This window comes from Eptesicus fuscus, chromosome 14 (assembly GCF_027574615.1).
Source record: "Eptesicus fuscus isolate TK198812 chromosome 14, DD_ASM_mEF_20220401, whole genome shotgun sequence".
NCBI classification, from domain to species: Eukaryota; Metazoa; Chordata; class Mammalia; order Chiroptera; family Vespertilionidae; genus Eptesicus; species Eptesicus fuscus.
In genome coordinates, this window is record NC_072486.1 from 17,740,177 (window position 1) to 17,755,875 (window position 15,699).

At 36.5% G+C, this 15,699-nt stretch overlaps 1 protein-coding gene across 1 annotated transcript; it reads left to right on the forward strand.

Moving 5' to 3' along the window:
- The first annotated feature begins 388 nt into the window (after positions 1 to 388).
- Positions 389 to 11,881, forward strand: AGR3 (anterior gradient 3, protein disulphide isomerase family member). Its single transcript, XM_028153964.2, has 7 exons — positions 389 to 504; positions 4,115 to 4,178; positions 8,681 to 8,733; positions 9,258 to 9,334; positions 9,583 to 9,646; positions 10,019 to 10,102; positions 11,670 to 11,881. The coding sequence occupies exons 1-7, from the start codon at positions 399 to 401 to the stop codon at positions 11,717 to 11,719; spliced, it is 498 nt and encodes a 165-aa protein (XP_028009765.1). The 5' UTR covers positions 389 to 398; the 3' UTR covers positions 11,720 to 11,881.
- The last annotated feature ends 3,818 nt before the right edge of the window (positions 11,882 to 15,699 follow it).

Genomic DNA, 15,699 nt, shown 5'->3' on the forward strand with positions numbered 1-15,699 from the left:
CATGCATGCCAAATGTCACCTTTGCATTGCACTTTAGAGTTGAAAGGCCTTTAATAAACCTGATCTCATATGAGCTTCACTGTAGTGCTGTGAGCACTAAAACACAGTCCGATGTGAGCTTTGAGTGCCCCAATCCAGTTTTCTTTCAACGTCATTGTACTGCTCCCAGCATGCCCAGAATGTGGCTTTTCACCAAGTGGACATTATTGAGTTGGAAGCATTTTTTAAATATTTTATAAATAGCAAGTGAACGAGAGTTCTGGGAGGTTGTACCATGTCAACTCACACAAGCAGAGCAAGCTGTCTGAGTCTTAAATGACTGCCTGAAGTAACCTGCTAGATTCTGAACATTATTTTCTACCACCTAGCTTCTTCTGAGGGATTCTCGAGAACACGTGATGTTACACTCGGCTTTGGCCCTCTGCCTCTTCCTGGTTGCAGTTTCTTCCAACCTTGCCATTGCCATCAAAAAAGAGAAGAGGCCTCCTCAGACACTCTCAAGAGGTACTAGAATCTCATTTTATTCTCTAAATTCAACCATTTTGGATGGTTTTCAAATTCCTAGTCTCTTATCCATATTTTACATTTAAAGCAAACTCCATTAACTGGAATGTTTTGTTGTTTACCACATTAAAGTAGGCAAAAACAAAACCCAGAAAAGACCAGTTGATTTTAAAGACTGAACCAGCCCTAGCTGTTGTGTCTCAGTTGGTTGAGCATTGACCCACACACCAAGAGGCAACCAGTTTCCGGGTAGGGCTTGAGTTGCCAGCTCAATCCCCAGTAGGGGCCATGCAAGAGGCAGCCAATTGATGTTTTTCTCCATCTCCCTCCCTCTGTCTCTAAAGTCAATAAAAACATATATTTTTTTAAGTAAAAAAAAAAAAAAAAAAGAGTGAATCAAAGCAACTGAAAACCAATAATAATTTGCTATAGTGTTTATAGAAATAGTGATGAATTGGTTTGTTGGCCTATAACTTTGGTAACCAGAGTCCTAGAAAATAATAATTGATGTGTCATATTGATATCTTAAAGGGAATTAAGACCTCTCAAAATCTGTTCCAATTCCCTGTCTTCTACTCATGCAAAAATAATTTGGAATGATTTTATACCAGAATCCCCAGAAATTATATTTTATTCCATCCTCTGAAAAATTTGGGTAACCAAATGTTTGCTATATTGACTTGAAAAAAAACAACTGCAGTGGTTTTTGACATCATAATCCAGGTCTATCATTGGCTACATGTTTAGAAAACGTTTCTATTTTGTACTTAGTACTTTCCTTTGACCTAAAAAACAAATATATCTTCATCTGTAAAGAAACAGTTTATAGAGAAAATTCTCAAAATCAGCTCCTACATTTCCAGGTAACAAAAATAGGAGAAAAATCATTTGTCTCCATATAGCTAATTTAAAAATAGTAGTACAAACCTCAAAACACTTGACCACTACTTGGAATAGTATATGAATGGAGCAAACAAATGGAGACTGATTATAACATAATTTCAAATTTTAAAATATTGACTTTCCAAGTTTGTAATTTCTTAACAGATGTATTGAGCACTAGCCAATTACCCATCAAAGTTCAGCCAAGTTATTTCATTCTACTTTAGTTCAAAACCACAAAAACTATAAACTAAAAAGACTAGCAAGTTTTGAAAAAGAAGTAAATTAAAAAAAGAAAATATTTTCCTAAGTATAATTTATCATGAATCTCTCTGTATAAACACAAGAGTTATAAAGCAATGAGCTCAGTAGTCTTGAGTGGAATACTAAACTTATCATAGCTAAATATAGAATTATGGTAATGAACCGAGACATTGAAGAGAGTTCAAGCTCAGTATCACCTTTGGCCTATTGTGATTATGAGACAAAGTGTATAACCAATATGGCTCCTCTACAGTGAATTTCCTGAGAGCAGGGATTATGTTATCTAACCTTTACATACCCACTGCTAGAGGAGTAAGGCATACAGCAGATGTTCCTCTACTGTTTGTGGGACTAAGTTGAACAGGAGCAGAGAATAGTAATTCCTCACATTGCTGAAATTCCATCATTGAATGATATTTACCACAGAATAGAAAAATTAAATAGGATCCAAGTCTCACTGGCTGTTTCTGAATTACTCTTATTTAGTGCAAAATATGGTGTGAAGTTACTACATAGGTTTGAGCAAAGCTGTAAAGAAACTCTTTCAGGATTATTACAGATAGAAGGGGTATTAAACCAACATAATATGTCTTCCAATGTTAGGTTACTAAAATCAGGCAAAAACAAGCCAATAACATTACTAGTGAGAGTACAAAATAGTGCAATCATTTGAATAAAAATCTGACAGTTCTTCAACTGATTAAATGTAGATACTATGTGACCCAGCAATCCTACTCCTAAGTAGATAGCCCAAGATAAAAATATATTCACACAAAAGCTTGTATACTAATGTTCACAGCAGCATTATTCATAAAAGGCAAAAAGTAGAAACAACCCCAGTGCCCATCAACTGATGAATGGATAAATAAAATGGGGTATATCCATACAATGGAATAATATTTGGCTGTATAAAGGAAAGAAGTGATAATACATGACACAACACAGATGAGCCTTGAAAACATTATATTAAGTAAAAGCATCCAGTCACAAGACTATATATTGTATGATTCCATTTATATGAAATATCTAGAATAAGAAATGTATAGAGACATAAAGTAGATTAGGTATTTTTTTAGGGCTTGGAGAGAAGGTGGGATGAGGGGGTGATAGCTAAAGGGTACAGGGGTTTTGTTTGAAGCTATGAAAATATTCTAGAATTGATTATGGTGATGGTTGCACAACTTTGTGTATATACAAAAAAAAGTGCACTTTTCAATGGATAAATTGTATTTGCATGTGAATTACATTTTAATCCAAAAAGCAAACAAAGCAAAAACAAACCAACAAGCAAAAATCATGGAAATGTGTTTATCTTACTTTATAATTCTGCTTCATAATTTTTGGCCATCTTGTAGCCATGGTATCAAAATCAGAAACTGCAGTCTGACAACATGGGAAATATACAAGAAAATCTGGGTCTAAATTAGCCTAGAAATATTTCTATTTTCAAGTTGATTCAATCTTTCTTATCCATAAACCAAGACACTTCCTGAAAATACTCTGTAGTATTTCTGAATGTTTTTTGTGTGTTCTTCTCCTCAATGATCTTATTCTTTAATCTCTAATACACATTCCCAACTACCTGTATCACTTTTTTAAAAGCTAGTGGATCTCTCTCTATTCATTGCTTTCTGTTTCTCTAGCCTTTATTCTTCTGAATGCTTCCAGAACACCTGTGTTTATTGTGTGTCTCAACCATGAAACACCAGAATTTTTTCCGAATCAAAATATTAAAGCAAAAATTTGGAATTCCTTTTTCCATTTTCGCGATGTTTAAGGACTTAGAAGGGGTCAGCATTTCTTGGCACTCAAAATACAAGGGCACTATATGGTATGGTCCAAAGGTATTCCTACTAGACTTACAAAGTGTACAAAGATTAACTGTTATTTCCTGCTGTTCATTCTGAAACCAGAGGTTTTGCACAGAGATGTCCTTTCAGTCATCACTAATAATAGCATTTATTGAGCACTTACTGGGTTCAAGGCTATGGACCTTGAGGGTTGAAACACAATCACAAAATCTCAGCCCTATTATCTAGAAGGATACCACCTCTTCATATCTAATTATAATTATACTAGAGGCCCAGTGCAGAATTTGTGCATGGGTGGGGGGCGGACTGCGAGAGGTTGGCTGGCCAGGGGTGGAGGGACCGTGGGCGGTTGGCCAGCTGCTGGAAATTGGCTGTGGGAACACACTGACCACCAGGGGGCAGCTCTTGCATTGAGCATCTGCCCCCTGGTGGTCAGTGCGCATCATAGCGACTGGTCAAACAGTTGTTCCGGGCCTTCTGTCATAATGGTCGCTTAGGCTTTTATATATATAGATAGCCTCTATACCATATATCAGGCAACTGTTTGGTAGCTTACTAGTAAGTATCTGTAGATAGATATCCACTTGTCACATGCCTGCTTCAGAGCTCCTCTGTGGTCCTGAATTAATGCACTGATTTCTCTTCTATTCTAGGATGGGGAGATGACATCACTTGGGTACAGACTTATGAAGAAGGTCTCTTCCATATTCAAAAAAGGTAAAACACCTCTCAGTTAATTTTGACAGACCATATAGATACCTCTCACAGAAGAGCCAAAACCTTGCAAGTTAGCTTTTGAAAAGATATCACACACATTTGCTCTACTATCATGCTACTAAGAGCTGCCATTAGAATGTTTTTTACAAACAAAAGCTCTAAATTAATTTCTTTTTTAAAATATTTTTTATTGATTTTTAGAGAGGGAGGGAGAGAGAGAAACATTTATGCAAGAGCAAAATGTTGATCAACTGCCTCCTGCACACCCACTACCTATTCAACCCAGCAAAAAATCCACATCATGCTTACTGGAAAAACAAATATACAATACACAGATGATGTATTATAGAATTTATAATATCTAATTTATAATAATAAGTATCCCTGAAACTTATATAATATTATTAACCAATGTCACACCAAAAAATTTAATTAAATTTTTTTAAAAAGAAGTGTCCCACTGAAATCTGAATAAGACAAGGATGTCTACAATCACCACAATTAGTCCTTAGTTGATATGAAACATTTGGCAAAGTTATAATAAAACAATATAATATTGGTAAATAAATCAAAATTAAGATTATAAAAATAAAACTGGATATTACAGAAAAATGTTTACACAATAAACTAGTATTTTAAATTGAGGTAGGGGAGATAAAATATGTAAAATAAATTAATGTTAGAGAGAAGTTAGTAGTAATCTGGGAAAAATAAATTTGGATTCATACCTCAAATTTCATCTTAATAAATTACAAAGATCCTATATAATAAAAGGCCAGGGACCATAAGCATAACGATTGGAACGACCACTGGACCAGTCGCCAAGAGGTGCATTGACCACCTCTTGGTCCCTCCCCTCCCCCACCTTTTCCATCCCCCGACCCCGGCCCACCGGCAAATGAGGAACCACAGGGAAGCAGGTGGGTGGCAGCGGGGTGGGACTGGGGACTGGCAAGCTGACAGAACAGCTGACCTCTTGGTCCCTCCCCCTGGTCCACAGGCTCCGATGGATCAGCGATGGTGAACGGGGAACCAGGGTGGGTGGCGGGAGGCTGTCAGGCCATTGGGATCCCTAGCTCATCCCCAGCTGCTAGGGGGCTCAGGCTGGCAGAAAAGCGGGCCCCAGCAACTTCACCTCCATGCATGTGCACCCGGCCGGCCACTGATGGAATGTGCTGCCCGCTCGGGGCTGCTCACATGGGCGCAGCCCCCGCCGCTGCCGCTGCTACTGGGGCTTGTGGCGCTGACGGAAGCTGCGGGGTGTGCCCACGACCTACCTGACCTGGCAGTGGAGGCAGCGTTTGGCCTGGGGACTGGCGAACAGGCAGAAGATGGCCCTGACTGTAGGCTAGGCCTAGGGACCCTACCCACACGATTTCGTGCACTGGGCCTCTAGTTTCATTATAACAATGAAGCTATTAAGGTACTAGGAGATACTATTGTGAAATACTAGTTCTTTAAATTCTTGGAGTAGGGAAGGGCTGATAGAAGGGTGAGGTAAGAGAGGTTCCTTGGAAGCCTAAATAAAACACTTAACTTTTGCACCCTACAGGCCTTTTTTGCTTCACCCTAGTCCTTCTATGGAAAGCATATACTGTATCAAAATTATACATGCACATACTCTTTGACCTAGAAATTCAACTTATGGATATGTACCTACTTATCTGTGTAAAATCTTAAATAACATCATCAAAGCAATGTTTTTGTTTGGAGATGATCTAAACACAAAAAAAATTGGAAGCAATTTAAATATCTATCTTCAATGGACTAATTAAATTAAAGAACATCTATATCCTGAAGCATAGGGAATGCTATGCGGGAGGAACCATTATGATAAAAAAGCAAAATGCAAAAACTTACGTATAGTGCACTAGTATTTGTACTTTTTTAAAAAAGAAAGGGATATATACATACACATACACATGGGCACGCATATGAGCATACTCAACTCATTCATTATTGACATATTCATTTGCATAAACATAAACATATCCATTTACAGAAATATATGCATGTACATAAACATACATATGCTTATTCATATTCATAAGCATGGACACATACATGTACACACACATACACATATTCAGGTACATGGAAGGATACATAAGAAATGGTAACATTGTTTACTTCTGGAAGGCAGGAGTGGGAGGAAAAATTTTTACCTTTTTACCTTTTGGATTTTAAACTATTTGAATTTGTAACCCATTTTAAAAGAAAAAAATGTAGAATTTTAAAAGATCATTTCTTCAAATGATGCTGATAAACTGGGCTTGGTAGAATCTGGTTTTAGAGAATCTTGGAAGTACAGCATTCAAAAATGTTTACTCTTTCTCAACTCGTTTCTCATATTCTGGTGGGCTAGTCATGAGATTGTTAGACCAGGGACCACCTATTTTTATTTGACCTGTGAACTAATAATGATTTATACATTTTAAAAAAAGTTTTAACCAAAAGAAAACTAGTATTTAGCCTGGCCGGTGTGGCCCAGTGGTTGAACATCACAGTTTGATTCTTGGTCAGGGCACACGCCTGGGTTGCAGGCTCGATCCCCAGTGGGGGCATGCAGGAGGCAACAGATCAATAATTCTCATCATTGATGTTTCTATCTCTCTCCATCTCCCTTCCTCTCTGAAATTGATAAAGATATATTTTTTTAAAAATAAGGCTTTATTTATTAGAAGAAAGGGAGGGAGGGAGGGAGGGAGGGAGGGAGGGAGGGAGGGAGGGAGGGAGGGGGAAGGAAGGAAGGAAGGAAGGAAGGAAGGAAGGAAGGAAGGAAGGAAGGAAGGAAGGAAGGAAGGAAGGAAAGCAGTATTTTGGACACATGATAGTTACATTATACTCGAATTTAAGGATCCATAAATTAAGGTTTACTGTATTACAGCCACACTTATTTTGTTACATATTGTCCATGGCTGATTTTGTTCAATAATGGCAGAATTGGAGAGCTGCAACTAAGACCCCACAGCCTGCATAACCTCAAATATATATAATTTGTCTCTTTGCCGAAAAGAGCCCTTTTTTAGACTATTCCTACTTCAGTGTCTGCCGGAATTACTGCTCTGCTTTTCCTGAAATGAAAGAGTGTCTTGCTTTGAATGCCTAAACAACCTATTCATAGCTGAACTGTTAACACTGAAATTTCTGTGGTCTTGATAAATATTTCCTTGGACTCCAATTGCCCAGAAATCTGATGCAAAAATTAATTTTCCAAGAGTTATGTCAATGTCTTTCCCTACATTATCTGTCCCTGTTGCCACCTGCTGAGCAGATGCTGGGAAGAAATTAGAATGACTCGGGCGGCTAAACCGTTCTGTGTCAGGACACCTATACCTACCTAGGCTCAGCCAGACCAAGAGTTATCTAGTAGAGAGATTACCACTTGATTCTTATGATCAAGTTCTATACTTGCCTCTAAAAAACTGTCAATAAATATTCTAAGGGTTAGTTTTCTTAAAAAGCAAGAATAATACTTGATTAATTGGATTTCTAGTCTGCTTTTTCACCAACAAGTTTGCAGTTGGCAAATGCTAGCTTTATATCCATGTCATAAATCTTAAAGGCAGTTATAGGATTTTTTTTCTTACCTACAATATACTTATAGTTCAAGTTTGAGGATTAAATAAAATTACAATTCAAAGTTTGCTATTTAACACTTTTGAGACTAAAGTTAAAAATAGGGTTATCCAATGACAAGTATTTCACATGATTATCTCTGTGGTTTTCAAAAAGATTTAGGTTTAATACACATACATTAGGGTCTATCTCTTTTTGTACCTAGCATCCTCTCAAAATTAAAGAAACATTTAAAAAATATCCTATATATCTAAATCATAATTCCTTTCTCCTTCATAATAGTTAATATTCTAATTTCTTTCTAACTCTAACAAGCAGGAAAGTCAACTAGCTACCACAAAAACTTTTTCTCAGAGAATTAAAACCAAAATGAAACCGAAAAATGTCAAGAGAGGGAACTCTCACTGAGATTGTTTGTATACTGTGAGTTGTCACAAGAATGACAGGATGTGAAAATAGTCAAATATTAATAGCATTTTGCGAAAACTAAAACAAAACACCAAAACTGAAATAAAAACTTTGACTCTCCTGACCTCTTACACCAGATGTTCATTGAAAATTAATACCTTGTTTATTATATCCTTTCATCTCTGGAGACAGAATTGATTTTTATTCTTATAACTACTACAGTGTGCATAGCAATCTGCTGGTAAGCTTGTTAAGCTACAGATTCCTGGACCCCACTCCAGAGAGCCTGAGTGGGCCTGGGAGGGAGAATTTCCACTTCCATTGAGCTACCTGGTGATGCTAAAGTTCTGGGCCCATGTACTGGGTCACACTACTGCAGACTACATTGCTATGCTGTGTCAATCAGATTTTCACTCTAAATCTTGTTGCAAGTGTGAAAACCTTAAATCTAATTTCAATGTACATTCTGACTCAGAGTTAGTCACCTGACTCAACTCCACACTCTTTCTGTTTAGCAACAAGCCACTGATGGTCATTCATCACTTGGAGGATTGTCAATACTGCCAAGGTAATTTCAGCTCCTCAGATCGTATTATAGTTCCAAGAGAACTAGAAAAAGCTACCTGGTAAAAATTGTTAAGACAGCGCTCAGGAAATCCCATAAAAAAAATAAAAAAAAAGACAACTGCTATATCACTATATCACCATTTTACTCAGTGCTTAAAGACTACAATTATTGTTAGCAATCTATTGAATATATTTATATGTTCTTTAGAGTTTTATTTCCCTCTTCCTCCCACCAAAAAAAAAGGGGGGGGTGGAAAAACTTGCTGTTTGCACCCATGTGTTACCTGAAATTATAAAATTGGTGGCTTCATTAAATTGGATTATACTCTGATATCTTCATTGGCAGACTCTGTCCATCGTTGCTTCTCAGAGAGACAAAGTGGCCAGAGGCTAATGAACTGGTTACAGCCAAGATATAAACACAAACAAATAGAAAATACTAGTTTGACTTTGCTATGTTATTTATATTGAAGCTGTCTTTATCCTTAAAGCTGACTGGTGTTCATGTTATGTTATCCCCAACAGCACTCAAAACAGTGTTTGCCCAAAATGAAGAAATACAAGAAATGGCTCAGAATAATTTCATCATGCTGAATCTTATGGTACTTGGCCTCTACAATGTTTTCTTCATATCACAATTCAATAGAAAGCTTAAATCCCTTTTTAAAATCTATTTTTAAGACAAAAGAATCTATTATTAGACAAAAAATTAGTAGATATAAAAGATTATATGAACTTGAAAAGGACAAAATATACAATTTAATGAAAAACTTGTTCACATAAAATATTTTCAAAACAACTGTCAAAAACAATGCAATCTGATACCAATTATTTTTTCTTTTCTTCCTAGCATGAGACCACAGATAAAAATTTATCACCAGATGGGCAATATGTACCTAGGATCATGTTTGTGGGTATGTGTATAATCTCATTCTATCAGGTTTACAAAATCAATAGCATTCTTATTTTATTTATTTTTAAATGCTAGTTCAAAGTCATTTCTAACCCAGTAAATAATAGCTCTTGTTGGTTCTAAAATTGAAATTCACTGAAATCTATAATGTATAAATTTAAATATTTTTAAAACTAATGATGCTATTAAACCAATAGCCCAATATACTTTCAGTAAAGTTCCCCAAACTGTATTGACAGAAAACTATGGCACACTAAAATGGAAAAATTCATGTTAACTCATCATAAATTTGTTTAACATTTATTTGTTTTAGATTAAGAGGCAAGAATGATTTTTAAAACATTTAGATAATGCATTATTTTTTTCTTTGCAGATCCTTCTTTAACAGTCAGAGCTGATATAACTGGAAGATACTCAAATAGACTGTATACATATGAACCACAGGATTTACCAATATGTAAGCATTCACAGATTATCTTGAACAGTGGTACTAGCTGACACTTGACTGTTAGAAAGGTCAGTGATGCCCTACATCAGTCCTTCCCCATAAACAGTACCATCAACAAATCAGAATACTGGGTTAGATGGTGGTGGTCATGTTTAAAAATGCAAATCCTTGCACGACCAGCATGGCTCAGACCAGCAGGTTAAGGGACAACCTATGAACCAGGAGGTCATGGTTTGGTTCAATTCCCAGTCAGGGCCCATGCTCGGATTGTGGACTTGATCCGCAGTGGGGGCATGCAGGAGGCAGCCAATCAGTGATTCTCTCTCATCATTGACGTTTCTATCTTCTCTCCCTCTCCCTTCCTCTCTGAAATCAATAAAAAAAATATATTTTAAACAATGCAAACCCTTATCTCCCATCAAAATCAGAATTTCTAGGCACCTCGGAATCTCTTTATTAACAGGGATGTGTAATAATTTCTACAATCACTAATTTGGAGACCACTAAAATGAATAGAATATACATTAAAATTAGACTTTAAGAAAGCCAGTTCATTCTGTGGGTATCAGCGATCATATATGATTTCCTCAAAGTGATAATAATTAAATCTTTTTCTCTCCTTTTAATGCCTGTAAGCAAGGAGATGCAGTCTGTTTTGGGATTTTAATCTAATTTTTACAACATTCATTGTCAATTACGTTTAACTAGAGGCCCAGTGCACGAAGTTGTGCATCAGTGGGGTCCCTTGGCCTGGCCTGCAGGATGGGGCCGAAACCGGCTCTCTGACATCCCCTGAGGGGTCCCAGATTACAAGAGAGGGTGCAGGCCAGGCTGAGAGACCCCACTGGTGCACAATCAGGGCTGGGGAAGGACATGGGAGGTTGGCCAGGCGGGAAGGGCCTGCAGGAGGGCTCCAAGGCATGTCTGGCCCATCTCACTCAGTCCCAATCAGCCGGCCCCCAGCAGCAAGCTAACCTACTGGTTGGAGCGTCTGCCACCTGGGTGTTCAGTGCATGTCATAGTGACTGGTTGACCAGTTGACTGTCTGCCCCCTGGTGGTCAGTGCACATCATAGCAAATGGTTGAGAGGCCTTAGCATATCATTAGTATATTATGCTTTGATTGGTTGAACGGCCGACTGGACAACCAGACACTTTTATTTAAATAGGATAAGACACTGTGCATGTGAAGTCCAATGATACAGATAAAAGATGATTAATTTAAAAAATAGACAGTCCCTCAAAACCTCTCTTATAAAACTGTTTATTTTAACATAAAGAAAGTTGATTGACCCTATCTGAATGGTATAACCCCTAAATATAAATATACACCTTTAGCATAGTGTGTGTGTGTGTGTGTGTGTGTGTGTGTGTGTGTGGTGTGAGAAAAGGAACTATATTGGATGTCAGGAGTTCAAATGAGGTACATGAAGGCATAATATTCTTCAATGTTGTAAATAAGTTCCCATGTTTTCATAGCCATTAATTTAAATGGGCCATTTTTAGATTTCAGGGGTTAAAAGAATATAATATCTGGTACTTTCATTTACTAACAGAATAATATGTTTTTATTTCAGTGATAGAAAACATGAAGAAAGCATTGAAACTTATTCAATCAGAGTTATAAGAGATTACCTCAAGGAGGTCAAATGTCATGAAGATGACCTTCAGGTGAACTCACTAATACTAAATGTGCAACTATATGGACTCTGTAATGTTATCATTTACATTTTAAATGTGATTGAAATATTCTTATGAAGGTAAAGTTATATTTCAATAAAGGTCAAAACCTGAGCATAATAATGTGGTAGCAGCTTGACTTCTGTCTCCATCGGTAGCAAAGGAAGCTTGCGACGAACTGGGAGTGAGATTAGGGTTGAGAAAGGGCCTCCAGAAGAGATACCTACACCACTGGTTGTCTTTACTTCCTCACCTCCCTGTCCCTCCACCATGTAATCTAACCTTAATTCTGCTCCTCCACTGTACTGAACCTGCCGGTATAAATCATAAGTAACGGGCATGCTGCCAGAGCAAATGGAGACACTTGCTATTTGAACTTTTAATAGCATATTTCAGAGTTAACCATTTACTTCTTTTCTTACCTTAAATTTAAAAACTAATTATAATAAATTAAAAATATACTTAAAATTTTTAACGATGTGTTTTCCTTAATTATTGGGTGGATATTTAATACCAGTACTTTCAATAATTTTAAGAAAAGTGTAACTGCCTCTAGAGGACTGAAAATGTTTTCCAGGTAACTAGCAGGAGAGGGTTACATCCCTTCTGAAATTATCAAATACACAACTGCCAATTCAATTCTTCACAGGAAGCTCTGGAGGATCAGCACCATGTCTTCTATTCCTTTAAATTCCTAATATTTTAATAGAAAAACTTCCCAGAATCTCCTGGGAGTAATTCTCAGAAGTGAGAGAATGTTTGTGATAGACCAAAATTTTCCCAACCCATAGGATTTGATTACATTGAAATAATTTTAATTATTTTGAGATATAAAAGTGTACTTTAATATGAGATAGATGTGTAAAAATCCAATGTCTATGATATAGATTTTTTTATTAATTCTAATGTTTCATGATTCAGAGAAAAAAAAAAGTTTTTCCAGGTTTTATTTTATCACTATTCCATTCATTTTAAGCAGACTTAGTATCTGACTTATTTGGATATGAGGAGGTTACCTGACCAATAACTAGATATCAGTGCTAGATATCCATGTGGAAAAGAATATTAAATATCTCATATTTAAGTTTTTAAATTTTAGATCAAAGTCTGAAAGTTGATTTTGTTAATGAATGCTAAGACATCCAAATGCATTGGCATTCTCTAACTTAATGATTTAAAGTATGATGACTAAAGTAATATAGCTGATTCCATTGTTGCATTAGTAATGCAGAAGTATAAAATGTCAGTGGTCATTTGCTATGAAGTAAGAAAAGGTCAGTTGCTCTTTTAAGAACTAATAAGTAAAATAAAATGTTCACTATTTTTCCTCAATTAGTGTAAAAATGTTACCGAATGATACATTTATTCTTCTTTATCACAAAAATGCATGTGCCTTTGTATTTAAATATACATATGATTATATGTTATTGTATACAATTTAGTTGTGGATATAATCATATAGGCTAATATTTAATATACATATACACCACAATCATTTGGTTAGTTACATTAGTCAGTATAATCTTGTAACCAATTCAGTTTTGTTCTCTACCCTACTTTAACAATTTAACTCTATATCCTACTTGATATTTCTATATAATTTCTTCACTTTATGAAATTAGTGGTTTAGATTTTATCAATTTTGAGGTTACCCCTAACTTCGAAATGGAGAACTGTCTTTAAAATATATATACAGGGTGGAGCAAAAGTTGGTTTACAGTTGTTCATATGGAAAAAAATACACTAATAAATAATAAGACAAGAATAAACTGTGTTTCACATACTCACAGATATAAACCTACTTTTGCCTCACCCTGTATGATTTCCACTTCTCTTAGCCTTGTAACCTCCAAAAATTATCTATTCCTTTTTCAGTGCATCCGGTGTTAAGAATTAAATTACTAACATCAACTACCTGAAACAGCATGCACATCTCTGTGTACAGGGATATTTACAAAGGAGTGTTCAGAGCTCCCATTTGCATTTTAAAGAGATATAACAGTCAAAAAAGTTACAGATTAAAAAAAAAATTAGAATAGTTAGTAAAGGATATCAGTTCGATTTAAATTGGAGATAAACAAAAATATTTTAATGTAAGTATATACTGTTCAATATTAGGACCTACTTATACTAAAAATGTATTCATTTATGTGAAATTCAAATTTAACTGGGAGACCTGTACTTTCATTTGCTAACCACAGCGACCCTCAGTTAGAATTACTGTACTAGATGTTCCTCCTTCTCCTCCTCCTTCTCTTTCCCCTTATTTTTTTTTTTTTGCCTAAAATAGCAACATTTCTGTTATATTTCAATTCAATCTCTCAATTTCTGAGTTTGAAGAAATACTTATTTTATAGCATTTAATATTTCCCAAATATTCAAACATTTCATTTCTATTCTTCACAAGACACTGTGTTTGGTATCGTGGACCAAAAGATGAACTAGGTCAAAACAGGCAATGTTGTTACCCTGCAACATTCATAGGTTAGGGATAATATCTATAATGATGGAAATAACACCGTATTAATAATGTAACAGGATTATGTGGGAGCAGCGGGCAGCTGGCCCAACCTTCTAGTAGGGTTGTGAGGCTTCACATAGATGCAGCACCTGTGAATCTTGAATGGTACACGGATGTATCCCACCATGGAGAAATCAGTACAGTGAAACCGGGAATAAGGCATACTGCAGGGGCTCATCGAATTCTTGTTCACTGGGTTAATTCCAAAACACAAAAGTAGGCGGGGTTTTCTTGGTAGTCTTTCAAAAGTTTCCAGTAGGCTTCAAAAGATATTGTGCCAAGTTCAGACAAACTTACCTTTTAACATACTGATTTACAGCCTATAAAGATTTATAGAGATTTGCTTGTGAGTTTACAGTAGTAATCTTTAAAACACATTGCACTTAAAATGATGTATAATACACAGTCTGTATATTCACAAACATCCTTGCTGAGTAAAAGATAAGCTTTTTTCCCATTTTTTAAAAGAATTGTTTCTTGTCCTAGTTGGTGTTCTCAGTGGTTAGAGCCTCCGCCCATGGACTGAAGGGTCGTGGGTTTGATTCTGGTCAAGGGCATGTACCTCGGTTGTAGGTTCAATCCGTGCTGCCTGCCGAGGCGTGTACAGGAGGCAACCAATAGATGTGTCTCTCTCACACATTGATATTTCTCTCTGTGTGTCTCTCCCCATCCCTTCCACTCTCTCTAAAAATCAATGGGAAAAAATATCCTCTGGTGAGGATTTTAAAATTATGTTTCTTATACAATGTCTGTCTTTTTCACTAAATGGAAAGCCCCTGAAAGTTCTCGTTCTCTCTCTCTCTCTCTCTCTCTCTCTCTCTCTCTCTCTCTCTCTCTCTCTCTCACACACACACACACACACACACACACAAGCACACTGAACAAACTGAATTTTGAGCAAGCATCCACAGTAGGATGCCCTTAGATGTGTGACTCCGCTGGTGTTTTCAGGGATTAACTATGAATTCTAGTTTGTAAACATCATTTCATAACAGATGAAACAAATCCACTGTCTACAACTTTGTAACCATGCAACTGGATTTTTTTTCAAATCAATTACTGTAAATTATGGAAGTATATTAGCATTATTTCCAGGATAAGACACTGTTACAATTTAAATTTTATGCGCCCCCCCCCCCATATATTCATAGGCCTACATCCTACACCCCCAGCACCTCAGAATATGACCCTGTTTGGAAATAGAGTCATTGAAGACAGAATTAATTATGTTAAGATGAGGTCATATCAGAGTAAGATGGATCCCTGATCTGATCTGACTGGTGTCCTCATGAAAAGAGGGAACTTAGACACTGAGACTTGCACTCAGAGAGAACTTCTTACGAAGACGAAGGCAGAGATCTGGACCAGGCAACGGAAGCCATGGAACCACCAGAAGGTCGGTGATA

Coding starts and splice junctions, on each gene's coding strand:
- AGR3 (XM_028153964.2), top strand. CDS start 399: ATGTTACACTCGGCTTTGGCCCTCTGCCTCTTCCTGGTTGCAGTTTCT. Junction 9,335..9,582: donor TCATCATGCTGAATCTTATG/GTACTTGGCCTC, acceptor TTTTCTTCCTAG/CATGAGACCACAGATAAAAA. Junction 9,647..10,018: donor ACCTAGGATCATGTTTGTGG/GTATGTGTATAA, acceptor TTTTCTTTGCAG/ATCCTTCTTTAACAGTCAGA.